At 42.1% G+C, this 12,843-nt stretch overlaps 1 protein-coding gene across 19 annotated transcripts in view; it reads right to left on the reverse strand.

Annotated features, from left to right (window-relative positions):
- LPP (LIM domain containing preferred translocation partner in lipoma) overlaps window positions 1-12,843 on the reverse strand; it is a 552,127-nt gene that overhangs the window by 52,010 nt on the left and 487,274 nt on the right. For 18 of the 19 annotated variants that reach the window (XM_049803003.1, XM_049802998.1, XM_049803001.1 and 15 more), the window contains one exon: window positions 7,872-8,041. In XM_049803003.1, the coding sequence (XP_049658960.1) occupies window positions 7,872-8,041 (170 nt within the window). Of the gene's footprint in view, window positions 1-7,871; window positions 8,042-9,436; window positions 9,565-12,843 lie in introns of those variants that run through there. The other variant, XM_049803005.1, reaches the window with a different exon arrangement.

Consider the following 12,843-nt stretch of genomic DNA (forward strand, 5'->3'; position numbering starts at 1 on the left):
GAAAAGACCCCTGGGCCTGCTATTGCCCAGAGAAGGCTCAGCTTCATCTTAACTGTTTTTTACATATGTTTGTCCGACCTGTCCTTGAAGGCTTCCAGCAATGGAGATCCATGCTGTAAACAAACTGCATTTGGGATCAGTTCTCTATCTGCAATATGGAGGCAATGCCACTGGCTTCCCCCCGTTCCCCCCTTCCTTGCTGCTGTTCACCATGAAGGTTTTTAGAGGCAGAGGCTATCGTCTGCCATTCACTGACACACCACAATGAGAGTTTATTACAGTAGGATCTCTAGATGCTACTCAGGTGGCAAAGGGTGAAAGCAGCAAATAGCTTGCTGAGAAGGTGGTGAAGTACAATTGAAAGAAAAGCAGGGATGAATGCCACAAACACTAGACATGGCTTGCCATCTAATACCCATCCACACTTGACCGCAAATGAAAATTTTCCCACTATTACAAAGATGCTGGTGCATAAGACTTTACTCTTTCCTTATAAGCTGTTTCTGCTAGCTTTCAAAGTCATACAAGAGCTGGGCTATCTTCTAAAGGGAAATCTGAAAGCACAGCTTGAAGTCATGCTAAATGACTTCAACATCCCCTCTACTGTAGTATGATCCATAAGCAGATGTATAGCCAGGAGCCATAAAATCCCAATGGACCTGCAGAAAGGAGACTATTTTCTTCCTAAGAATATACAGTTGGGTCAGTGGAATTCACCCTGTGAGGCGAGAAATTCACTGCATGGCAGCAGCTGCTCCTTCACAATATCATCTTTTTTCAGTTACACTAAGAACTCCCTACACAAAGTTTCCCATGGTACAGTTTTTCTAGATTACACATGTCAAATCAATGTCTAGTTCATATAATGAAATATGAAAAAAGCCCCTAATTATGAAAGCACAGAGACAAGAAGACAATTCAAGTTGTTATGGCTGCCAACACATGCAGGAGGAAAGATCTGGGTTCTACCAAGCCATCACAAAGGTCTCAAGTAAGCCAGGTGCAGAGGAGGAGTCTTCACCTAATAAGGACACATTCTTAAAGACAGACCATGGAGAGGAGTGGGAAATCCCTCCCTAGCAAAACTTTGAGCTACCAAGACATCACTGAAGTAGTTAATCAGCACTGTGTGCCCTCTCTTTCAACACAGACGTATCTATTACGATACTGTCCAGCACCACGGTGACTTTTCCAAAAATATCCCCCTCATAACACTGCTATCATTGGTAGCAGCAAGTTGCTTTATCTCAACAATCCATAGCTGGTCTTCCTCTAAAGCAACACTCTGCTCAGCTTTCTGGAAAGTCAATTATACCAAAGTGTGGCCTGATCCTCTCACTACCTACTTCAACTTCAATCAGCTGCATTCACAACAGTTAACACCATGAAAGCAAGCAGCAACTGTAGGTTGAAAATAGTGTGCACTATTGCATCTTGAATCCCATCAAGTGATTTTCACAAGTTAGCCAAGCACATCCTGCTGCACTGACATCCTCTAAGCCACCCACAGCAGACAAGTGTGTGGTCTCACTCAGAGAATCCTTTGTCAAGGTGGTGAGCCCAGTGCAATTCTTGGCAGGGCTCATACTCTCATGTCTTCTAAGAGCACTAGGATTTTTTCCTCTTACATCCTTGGTTTGTAGACGTCTTGTCCTGTCCTCGTTGGACAGTGAGATGAATTGTCTCTGTCCTCTTTGATATGAGCCTCTGATCTCCACAGAGGAGTTCCTATATTGCATACCTCATCATCTGATGGTATGCTTTCTCCTCTTTCTTTATAATTACAGTTTAGAAAGGAGGTTATTGACCCCTGTCCACCCACAAAGGAACCTTTTCCTGCCGTCTAGTGACAAAATAAGAGGTGTGACCCATCTGCTATAACAACTGGTAGGCCACTGAAAAAACAGATGCAGGCTTCAAGTGGGTCAGCTAAGTTCAGCATCCTTCCCAGTATTCACAGAAGCTGTTTCATTGACATATTCTCTGTCTCACACACACACACACGTTTTTGTACATCCTAGACTTGGACTCCAGGAAGCTCCATGGGCAGCTTATGCAAAAGCACCCCATCCTCCTCTATTTTATGCCCTGATTGCACAAGACCATTTCCCACTCAAAGTAGTAGCGCTGAGCTTATGGCCGCCATTCCTCCCCCAGCTTCCATCTGTATTTTTTATATCAACTGTTGCTGGGTGATATTAATAGAAAGGGCTGTTACACTCTTAAGGGATTTATTCATTTTTCTGTTTTACAAATGATGATCAGTTTACCAGGAATGAGTCTTGCCATGATTGTTTTACAAAGAACTAGCAAAACTATCAAAGCTAATAATCAATAGGATTAAAACATGCCTGTAAGCAAACCAAAACTCTGGACCTGTTTTGTGTCTGCTATGCCCATGGACATCTTCTGTTGTGGGTAAGAAATATCCAGGGCAGGAGCCCACTGCCGCCTGGTGCAGCCAAGCTGCATCTCTCCACTACAGCAGCCCAGCCTTAATGCTTTTAGATCCACAGGTCACAGGTTCAGCTCACTGCTGCTGATGACTCATGCAGGAGCATCGAACTAAAACTAGCAACACCAGCTTTTTTCTAGGAGAGGAACTGAAGAAGAGCATTGATCTCAGTGAAATATTTTGAGGGCAGAAAAATTCCACCACGTAAAGAGTGCGTGACTTCTCTTTAGTTTATTTTATATTTTTGTTCCAGTTGTCATTTTGAATTCAAACTCTTTGGAAAGCAGGCATAATAGTCTTAATGATCCCATTGAGCAGTTTAAATTCAAATTGTGGAGCACTCGCAATACCATGCTGGCAGCACTTTCCATAAATTACTCTCAAATTCAATACGTTGCTTGACAAAAACAAGAATAAAGGGCTTTTTACTTTAAAAAGAAGAAAGCTTGTATCATAAAAAAAATCTTTAAATTATAGTTTCTCTTTTCTGGTCCAATTTAAATTGTTACATGGTTGCTAAATTAGTGCTGTAATCTCTGCTTACAAATTGCAGAATTATTTTTAAAAATAGATGTAATTTTACTGCAGGGATCAACCTTACACTTCAAATTGTATGTGCTGGAGGTAGCTGCTCTTGCATAGCTTTCAAACATCCGTACTCACGTGCGCACACAGGGTGAGGTTTACAATACCAGTCGCACTGAAGCCAATAGCAGTTTTACCAGAGATTCAATGAGCACAAATTGAGTTAACACTGACATTTCAGAATGATTAGCAAAATTAAGCTTTCCCAGGATGCTCCATGGTACCAGAGGCTCTAGTCATACCGTTTCCTAAGACATCAGCACTTCTCTTGTGTTCTGGTCTGAACTATCTTCTCCTACTGCACTACAGCCTCTGATAGGCCAGGAAGTTAGAAGCTAGTAAGAGAGAGAAACCTTGAAGATATGTTTTGCTCACAAAAGAAATAATCGGGGGAAAAAAATGGAGCACTATGATCGTGAGTTTAAAGCTGGGGAACAGCAGTGATCAGGGCGTGACTTCCATGCACAGCTCTTCCCCCTTCAAGCACTTCCACAGCTTTAGTACTACGGAAAGATGAACCTCACCCTGCAAAATCCTTTTAAGTGATCTTTGGGGTAGGGTTTACAGTCATGTCCTCAATATCTCGCAGCACGCAGCAGAAACAGGAAACCTCGATCCCCGAGTCTCCAGAGGGCACTGCAGATCATATCCACCATCTTCTCCCCCTCCAGCTAGACAGACAGACATGAGACAGTTTCTTTCCTCTCCTTCAATTGCTCATCGTTTCTAGCCCACCACTTCTCTGAACTCTCTTTCATCTGACCCTGGTTATTTCTGCTTTGCTTGGTTAGTTATTTCTGCTTTCTTGTCCCCTTCCCCATCGCACCATGGTCCTTCCCTCAGGGCCCAGTGGTGGGTCACATTGACTTGGACACGAAGAGAAACCCCCGGAGGCCAGGAGCATCTGCAAGATCTTGCTGCTTTCTGCGCCGACTGCAGGTACACAGCAACCTCTCAGCCCTCAGCCTCAGAGAGTTTATCTCCAACTGCCAACCACCAGACTGCCAGGAAAGGGGATCAAGAATGGAGGAAAATTTCCACATCCCGGAGAAAGTCATCTGGACATCAAAGAACATCCCATTCACAAAACAGCAGCATCACTCTTGCCAGACCGGTGTGCCTGGTTAACCTTGTGTTCAGTCCTTATGATAATACGGTATTTGGAAAGGAGACAGCTGGCACTGCTCTAACATCTTGCTCTTCAATCTTTTATAACAACGGTTCCACTGATACTACTCTTAACCTTTTCTCTGCACCGAGTCCACTGCTAAAATCTCTTCAGCTACTTAGAGGAAGCAAACCAAATGTTTTTTGTCAGTAATTTGCCCTGTAAGGGAGGGGAAAAGTATACTGGTAACATACTGCAGACACAGCATACATCACGTGTACAGCCGTACGCTCATTACACTGGAAACCCTATCATGATATTTCAGATGTTACTTGACTGTCTTAATGACTTGGAGACATCTGTCTCCTATTAACACTTTATTTTTTACAGTTGCTTTTAGTTCAGCAGAAGTGTCTTAATGGAGAAGACTGGTACTCTTTTAGAAATAACATCAATAATGAAAGAATCCTTGGATGCAGAGCAAAACCAGCAAACACATTGGCAACAGAACTCACTGCATTCATAAGATGTAACAGGAAATGATAGTGACTGGCTTTTGGGTGGGGGTATTTTTGTGTGAAAGAAATTAACTCTGGTACTCAAATTCCCATTAGGAAAAATACTTTTTTAAAAAAAAACAGGTGATTGATCTCCTTAGACATTAATTCAGACTTTTGGGGAATTTCATCTTAACTGGGTCACTGATAAATAAAACCAGAAACAAAAACAAAAAAACAACCCTTCTGCAGGCTATTTAGGCTTGGTATTGACTAACCAGTAATTAAATACAGCTCTTCGCAATAATCTTAATTATGGCTTCACTCCACCACAACTAAGAAGAGTCACATAATAAACTGAGAAAATTAGCCAATTCTAACTGTTGAAAAACGTGTATTTTTCTTTTTGCACATAGTTTTCATGCGCGTAAGGCCACAAGTCACACAAGGGAATTATTAAAAAAAATAAAAATCAAAGAGTTCATGAATTTATATATCACGACCAGGCAAATATTATAGTTCATTTTATTATATAAATGAAGCAGCTTGGCCTGATGGCTTGCATAATAGACCAAAAGTTTTGGACCTGGGGAAATGGGAATGTGTCTAGAAATCAGTGTGAATTAGGTAGACCAGTAAACAAGCTTCATTGAATTACTCAGATTTATACCAGCTGAGAATCCTGTTTTCTCAGCTGGCCACAGCCATGGATTAGCTGTGCAATCTTGGGCTAGTCACACAGGCTCCACCTTTCATGGGAATTCAGGTCCACAGGAATCTGAATCTGGGTTCTTCAGTCCCATTGATTTCCTACAGAACTAGGGCTCAAGTGTCCAAGTTAATTTCTGATAATGGGACTTGGGGAAGCTCCAAAAAAATCAGAGGCCACAATTCAGCAGAATCCTTAAGCACAGGCTGGATTTTTAAGCAGGTCATTAACTCTCATTGACTTCAGTATGACCGCATCGCACACCTAAAGGCAAAAGCATTCAGACTGTGCCTCAGCAATTTAAGGGCCCCCAATCCATTTGCAAAAAACAACTTGCAAGCCTAGCTCAGGCCCTTAGTGTACTTAGGCACTCATCATCCTACTGAAGCCAATGCAGACCTCATTTCATTGAAAAATCAATGAGGCATATGCTCTATGACAAACTCCTAAAGCCAATAGCATGGCAGGTGCCTAGATCTGTTGTAGACCTGTCTTTCAGCAAAGCAGAGTCCTGAGCTTTCTGAAGCGTATTGAGACTTAGGCTTCCAACACTTGTTTCTTCGACATTTAAGAGTTTAACGTGTGCTTGGGCGTTTGGTTTTGGTTTGGTTTTTTTTTGTTTTTTTTTTTTTTTTTCCTTCTTTTCTTTCTTTCTTTGCTGCATCAGATTGCCAGATTCCTGCTTTCCATTCCCCACTCACGGTACCAGCTGTCCAGCTACACATATGTAGCCCCATAAGCATTGCCATCCTTTCCCCTGCATGTGCAGCAGCAGATGGATCCAGACGTGTTTTGGGTTAAGTCCATAACCAAGTTTTTGTGGACTGCATGGATAAACATTTAAAGGCCCCTTCTGGATATATAAAAGAAAGCTATTAAACGTTTACTCTTTCCTCTGTACTCAGAGCTGCAAAACCATATCACAGAACGTACAAACACAGATGCAACCAGGCAATTATCGTTCCTTTATCCCTTAAATAGATAGAAGATAAATTTGAAAGAAAACGAGAAAAAGAATCCTTCTCCCTTTCCTTTTTTATCCTTTTATCTCCCAACGTAGGAAGTTTACTGAACCCTTGCCAACAATTCACTCAGGCTAATGAAGTGTGTAAGTAATGGGATTAAATAATCTTAAACCATTACTACAGTGGCTAATGCAGATGTTTTCCCAAACTAAAGCAGATGACTGGTGAAGAATGCATGCTTGATTTAAAAAAAGAAGAAAAGAAAGTATCAATCTGCAAGCAGATGAAGTCAATTCCAGCCTGAAGTCAATGAAATGTTTAATTCCAGTTACATAAAATTGCTTCCATCATATTATGAATTCACCTTCCTGAAGTCTGCAGTGCTTTGCACATGGTCAAACTTGCCATGAAATTAACCTTAAATTTTTTATGGTGCAATCATTTTAGTGCAAACAAAAATGGAAATGGTTTAAAAGGTACATATTCCATCAAAAGATCATTTAGTTTTTAACAGCCAATTAACAATGCCCATATATTGCTGCCATTGTAAATAAGACAGAATCCTCCCTTTTCATATTCAGTATTTTAACAATAATCCCACTACAAAGGCTCTGCAGAAACAGAAGAAATAATGGGATATTGTTGGCATTTTCAAAAATACATATTATTGCTTTAATTATTATTGGAATGCCAGAAATGTCAAGGAAAGCATCAATTTTTATTTTCAGAAGTGCAAATCCAATTCTGGAAGGGTCTCGGCTCCAGTGTTTATAAAAAGAACCCTGAATTGGAGGTTTAGAGAAAGACCTATCAATGCTTTAAGAATGTTTCGGTGCTTTTCTTATTCTAAATTACAAGGATTATCCCTATATACTGTATGCTAAGGTCACACCAAGGTAAGGCCTCAGGCACATTATGTGATGTTTCTTTAATTTGCTACTATGCAACTAGCTCCAACCAGCTCTTATGGGATCCTCTTAAAAGGTGTAGCTCCTCAGAGCAACTGTTAATTGTTTGCTTTAAGAGCTTGTTGGAGGCATGAAATGAAATTTTAGGATAAGGTAAGCTTCAAAAGATATCCAGTCCAAAGACCCTTAGTTCAGTAAAAGGACTTCCATCAAGCAATGCAAAGGTCTTGATTTTAGAAGTTTTAGTGCTATCTTGCATCCCATTCCCTTAATCTTAGTGGGTACCACAGTTGGTGAGCATTTTGGTATCAGGTTTCTCAACACAGAAAGCTTCTGAGTGCAACACTAGCCCTTAAAAATCACTGCACAGTCTGCTCCTTACAGAGCTGAAATAATCATAGAAAGCACCTCTTTCCCCTGCTTTGGGCACTTCACTTCAGAGATAGGTTAGACCAGGAAAGGAAATTCACCAAGGAAGCTGAAAGATCAGAGTTCTCCTGAAGACCATGGAAAAACTGGCGCCCATGGTCCTGCTATGGGATTGCCAGGTTTTAACTTTAAGGCAACTGTACAGCAATGAAAGAAATCAATGTTTCCAATGCCTGTGCATTAAAATCAGGGTGCAAACAAGAATGGGTACTTACAATATAGCAGGGTTCACAGTAGGCTTTCTTCTCCACTGCGTAGAAAGGCTGTCCCCTCAGCTTGTTGTTGCACATCATGCAGGTGAAGCACTCCACATGGAAGACCTGGTCCATGGCTGTGCAGCCAGTGCCTTCCCCAACAACATTCTCCCCACAGCGGGCACAGCGGCCTGTCACCAAAGGGCAAGAACATGAGTCAAAGCAAGCTCCTGGTCTCAACTGCAGAGAAGATCCTCCCACACGCCTGTGCTGCATAGTGGGTAAGGGGGACATGGCAGCTCAGACAACAGAAGAGCAATTCGTGCCACTGCTGGCAAAGATCCAGTGACACTGGAAGGCACTCTGGTACTGGCCCATATGAAAAGATCTAGAAAGGCTTGAAACTGGCTCCCAAGACTGCACTAATATCAGTTCTATGGCTGCTAGCCAGTGATCATCATAAGGAGTTTGAGGCCCAGATGCAAACCATTCAGCTGTCATCTAACCCGGCTATATAGTCATCCTCAGCTCCTCAGTTAGATGGGATAAACCTGTGCCTAAAGCCTTGCCTCCACATGAAAGGGTTTTGTGGTAGGATGCCTCATAAAGCTGCCTGGTGGCAGTGCAATTGTTACCATTTAAAGAGTAGTTTTTGCTTGTACAGCTTAAACCAATTCCCTCAATGGAACCAATTATACTGGCAAAAGGATTTCACTTTTTATGCTTTTGTCAGTATAGCAGTATCAATCCCCGCGCTCTTGCTAATGTACTGATGATGAGCTAGTTGATATTTTAAATAAAAAGTTGGTATTTTAAATAATTCATGCACAGTCATGGAAGGTATTTTAGGACAACCTCAGCCACCCTGCACAGGAAAGCCCCACCGAAGGCAACAGAGTAACTATGGTCTGGGGCTTTGTCCCACTCAAAATGGTATTCTCCAGTTTGAGAATAATTGTGGTGTCCGCAATCTTGGGACCCTGCACTTCTCCTTCAAGGCTTTATGTATGGAGTGGTGTGGTCACTGAGGGTGGGAAGGAAGGGAAGGGAAGCGAGAGCTGAGGTGCAAGCAGGAAGGCAGACTGAGTTCCCTAATAATTAAATAATCCAGCCATTATGTGATGTTCTGTCATGCCACGGTCTGTGTTTATTGGCCTTTTCAAACAAATATTGCAAAACTTCCTAAAAGGAATTGGACATGCCTCATCATCCCAACAGCAGGGCTGCTGACCTTGCGCAGTGTAACATCAATGTCCCTGGACTCACGACTTCTTCCTTGCCTGTCCCAGACTCCAATAGGCTACATCCAGGGAACAAAGCATGTAAACTACTTTTGGATCCCTCAGAATGCAGCAGGATGATATATATACACATTTCAGATATATTAGAAAAGCTTGGAAAAGAACCCAAATCATTCTGATCTGCTACAATGGCATAACTGCAGTTGGCATTATACAGGGCAGTTTCCTGACTCAAACAGCTCCCAGTCTGAGCAATGTGGAGAAAGAAGTCACTAGATAAATCCGGACAAGCCTGGAAACCCCCCAAAAAGGAATTAATAATGTTGTTTTTATACTTAACTTTCTTTAGCATTTGTTATTAGCATTTTGATTGACAGTGTTGTGCTTTAATCACTCCACTGTAACGCTTCTTGTGAGGACTCCTTTTTTTACGAGCAGAGAAGGAATGCAGGGTTCCCAGCATGGTGGTGAGGCTACAGAGCATGGGGGAAGAATGGAAAAAACCATGAGGACTAGGAAGAAGAAAAAAAAAATCCCACTGGAGAGAACTATGGGAGCAGTACTGCTTTGCGAAGGACGCAGAAGAAACCTACTGTATACACCACAGGACTTGCACGTACAACAGGAGAACACTGCTTGCTCCTGTGTGCGGACAAGACCGAGCGTGCTCCGCGGCCTTCTCCAAACTGCTCATGTAGCTGGGCTGTAATATGAAGAGACGTCTGGGGAGCAGTTAATATCTCTATATATAAAACATGAAATTGAAAGCCATTAGTGTATTGCTTTACACAGTGTTTTTCCAGAGGGAATATTCCGCTGAAGAATTTATTTTCCCTGGTGTGCCATTCTGTGATCATCCGGTATTATTTTTATGAGGCATTTGGACACGGAATAATGTAGAGTCTATGCAAACACTTCTCAGCTTGCTTTGTTAACATCTGAGTAGAACATGTGGGAATCTTTTCTTCCCCTCCTCCTCTTCTCACATTCATAATTTAGCCAGCTTTTGTATACTTCAACATTTATCATCCTCTTTGACCAAGGCATCTCTCCATTTGCTGGAGAAGTTGTCTATATGTAGACCATACTTCTGGCTGCACTTCTTGTGTCAGGAGACCTGGGTCTGTTTCCTAACTGAAATATACACTCTTGTAATCTCTGTCAAATCACTCGGTGCCTTTGTACATCTGTCATCTCTTTGAGCAAAGGGCATAAAGGCATCTTCTCTGTCTCCCAAAGGTGCCCCGAGGCTACATTCCTGCATGGTTCCGAGGCATTCCCCAACTACACTGCTGGTGGCCATGTACAAACCAAAGAGCAGCACAACAGAAGTCTTGGCCAACTTCTCCCCTTGAAGTTGGTATTTCCTTAGACTTTCCCTCCTCCTTCTGGGTTTTTCCACAGAAGATTCCCATTCAGGCAGTGATAGACTTAACTCATCTACATTTAGGAGAAGTCCAGCTTCTGCTATTATGTACACAGAAATGCTCCTGTAAACTCTTGCACAGGAAAGCTTAAGGAAAGCTTCCTTTTTCATAAGTTTATATGCAAATTGTAACACTGTGGCCCAGAGCAAACCATGTTTTTCATGAGACATGGCCGCTCCAGTGAGAATCAAAACGCAGGCTCTGTGCCTAGCACCACCCCCAACTGACTCACTCACCCGAAGGGTAAAAAGCAAGTAAACCAAAATATTCAAATTTGGGAGCTTACAGTTAGGTGGCTGGATCCGCGTAAAGGCACGCGGGCAAATACACAACTGATCTGGCTTGCAGTGATGCGGCCGTTAAAGGCTGAACCTCCTGCAGACTTTGGTGCAATCTCTGAATTCACAAGACTTGTGTAAAACCAGATCACTTCCCCCAACCTCTGCGCCTTGCTGAAATTTGGTTGAAAATGGCTATCAGTTTCAAGCATTATTGGTGAGAGAGGAACTGACAAACAGACAGGCACATGCACACAGGCGGTGTGATTGCACAAACCTCATTTCCTTAGAAAACCAGAAAAACCCCACTAAAAACAATGTATCTATCATTATGTCTGATAAAAACAAAACAAAGGTCTGCTTTTCCTGTGTGCCAATTACCAACGGCGAAGGTATTTGTGGTCAGACTCACCACAATTAAGTGCCCACACATGTTCCCCATTTTAATATTTTCACACTGGTTGAAATAACCCAATCCGTTGTGTGCAGAATACCCATGAGTGAATACAGAACAAGTTGCACTGCTTATTGGGAAAGAAGTAGCAAAGGCAAAGCTTGCAAGACTCAAGAACAAACAGATTGCACAAAAAAGATTACACAAATAATCTAAGAGAAAAATAGCAGGCAGCGTATTACAGTAGAAACATAGAACAACGTGACCCATTTGCTTCCCACAGAGACAAACAGCACTTAAAAGGCAGCTTAAAGACAAAGGACAAAATTAGTACTAAACAGCACGAAGATGAAACTATGTCATTTCAACATTCTTCTTTTGCCCCTTCAGCCCTTTTTAGGTCCTTTTTCAAGATCATTTCAGCACAACTAGAAGGTGACACGTTGGCAGCAAGCCTGGAAGACTGGAGTCCTCTATTTTTTGCATGAAAGAGGTTCATAACCTTGGCCATGACCTTCCTTCAGCCTAGCCTGGCTGCCATATGTTGGTCTTACCTTGGGGGGAACATAAAGAGGTGCCCACAGAGGCTTCCCTGCTGAAAATGCGATCATATCACCAGGGAAACACTTCAGCAGCTAAAAGGAAACATCAGCTACTATACTTTATTCTGAAACCTCCTCATTTACTGTCTTCTGTTGTATAAAAAATTTGAAATACTGCAAATCTGAAGGAAGAGGGGCAAGGGTGGAGAGGAGCTCATATTACACACGATGCTACATTCTAATTTCTCATTTTTTTACTATTATTACAGGTTTTTTGCTTATACCACCCCAGAACCTGGCTCCTCAGATTGTGGAACAGCCCTGTGTGCTGGGTATTGGACAAACACGGAATTCAAGGAAGGGCCCAACTGCAGGAGCTTACAATCTAATACAAGCAATAACAACTGGGTATAGATAGGAAGTACAAAGAAGCCATCAGACAAAACGAATCAGCAAGGAAAATTGTGGTCTTAGCACTCTAAATAGTTTACTGTTGACAAGGAGTCTGTAGACAGCCCAGCAAAGGAAAAGGTTAAGGAAGAATTTGAAAAAGGATCCAGAGGGACTTTGAGGGAAGTTTAATGGGATGCTTCTGAGGAAAGGACAAAGACAGCACAAAAGGGAACATAAGTGCTTGAAGACTGAACATAGACACCTGGAGATGGGAAGGATAAGTCGATATGTCACTGGAGAATACTAGAGGAAAAAAGGGTGGGAATAGGTCATTACAGACCATGCAAGTAAAGACAAGAAGCTTCTGTTTGATATGATGCAGAAACTAAACTGGAATCGAGATTAAGAGGCAGGAATGATCTGGCCTAAGTTACAAGCTAGAGAGTGATTTCTGCAGCTGCATTCTAGTTGAGCATGAACAGGGAGAAACTGCATTTTTAGAAAAGGATGCTGCTGAGATTCAAGGTCACTGGAGCTTGGATGCAGGTTTTATCTGTGAAGATGAATAGGAAAGGCCATAATCTGAGCTGTTACTCAGCAAGATTCTTAAGGTTTGGCCAGAGTCTGGACGTGATCTGGAAATGAGGAATTAGATACACGGTGTCCAACCTTATCTGGGATATGATCACTTTTAAATGTCAGGTTAAGAATGTGAGCC

The sequence above is a fragment of the Accipiter gentilis genome, chromosome 6 (genome assembly GCF_929443795.1).
Source record: "Accipiter gentilis chromosome 6, bAccGen1.1, whole genome shotgun sequence".
Lineage (NCBI taxonomy): Eukaryota > Metazoa > Chordata > Aves > Accipitriformes > Accipitridae > Astur > Astur gentilis.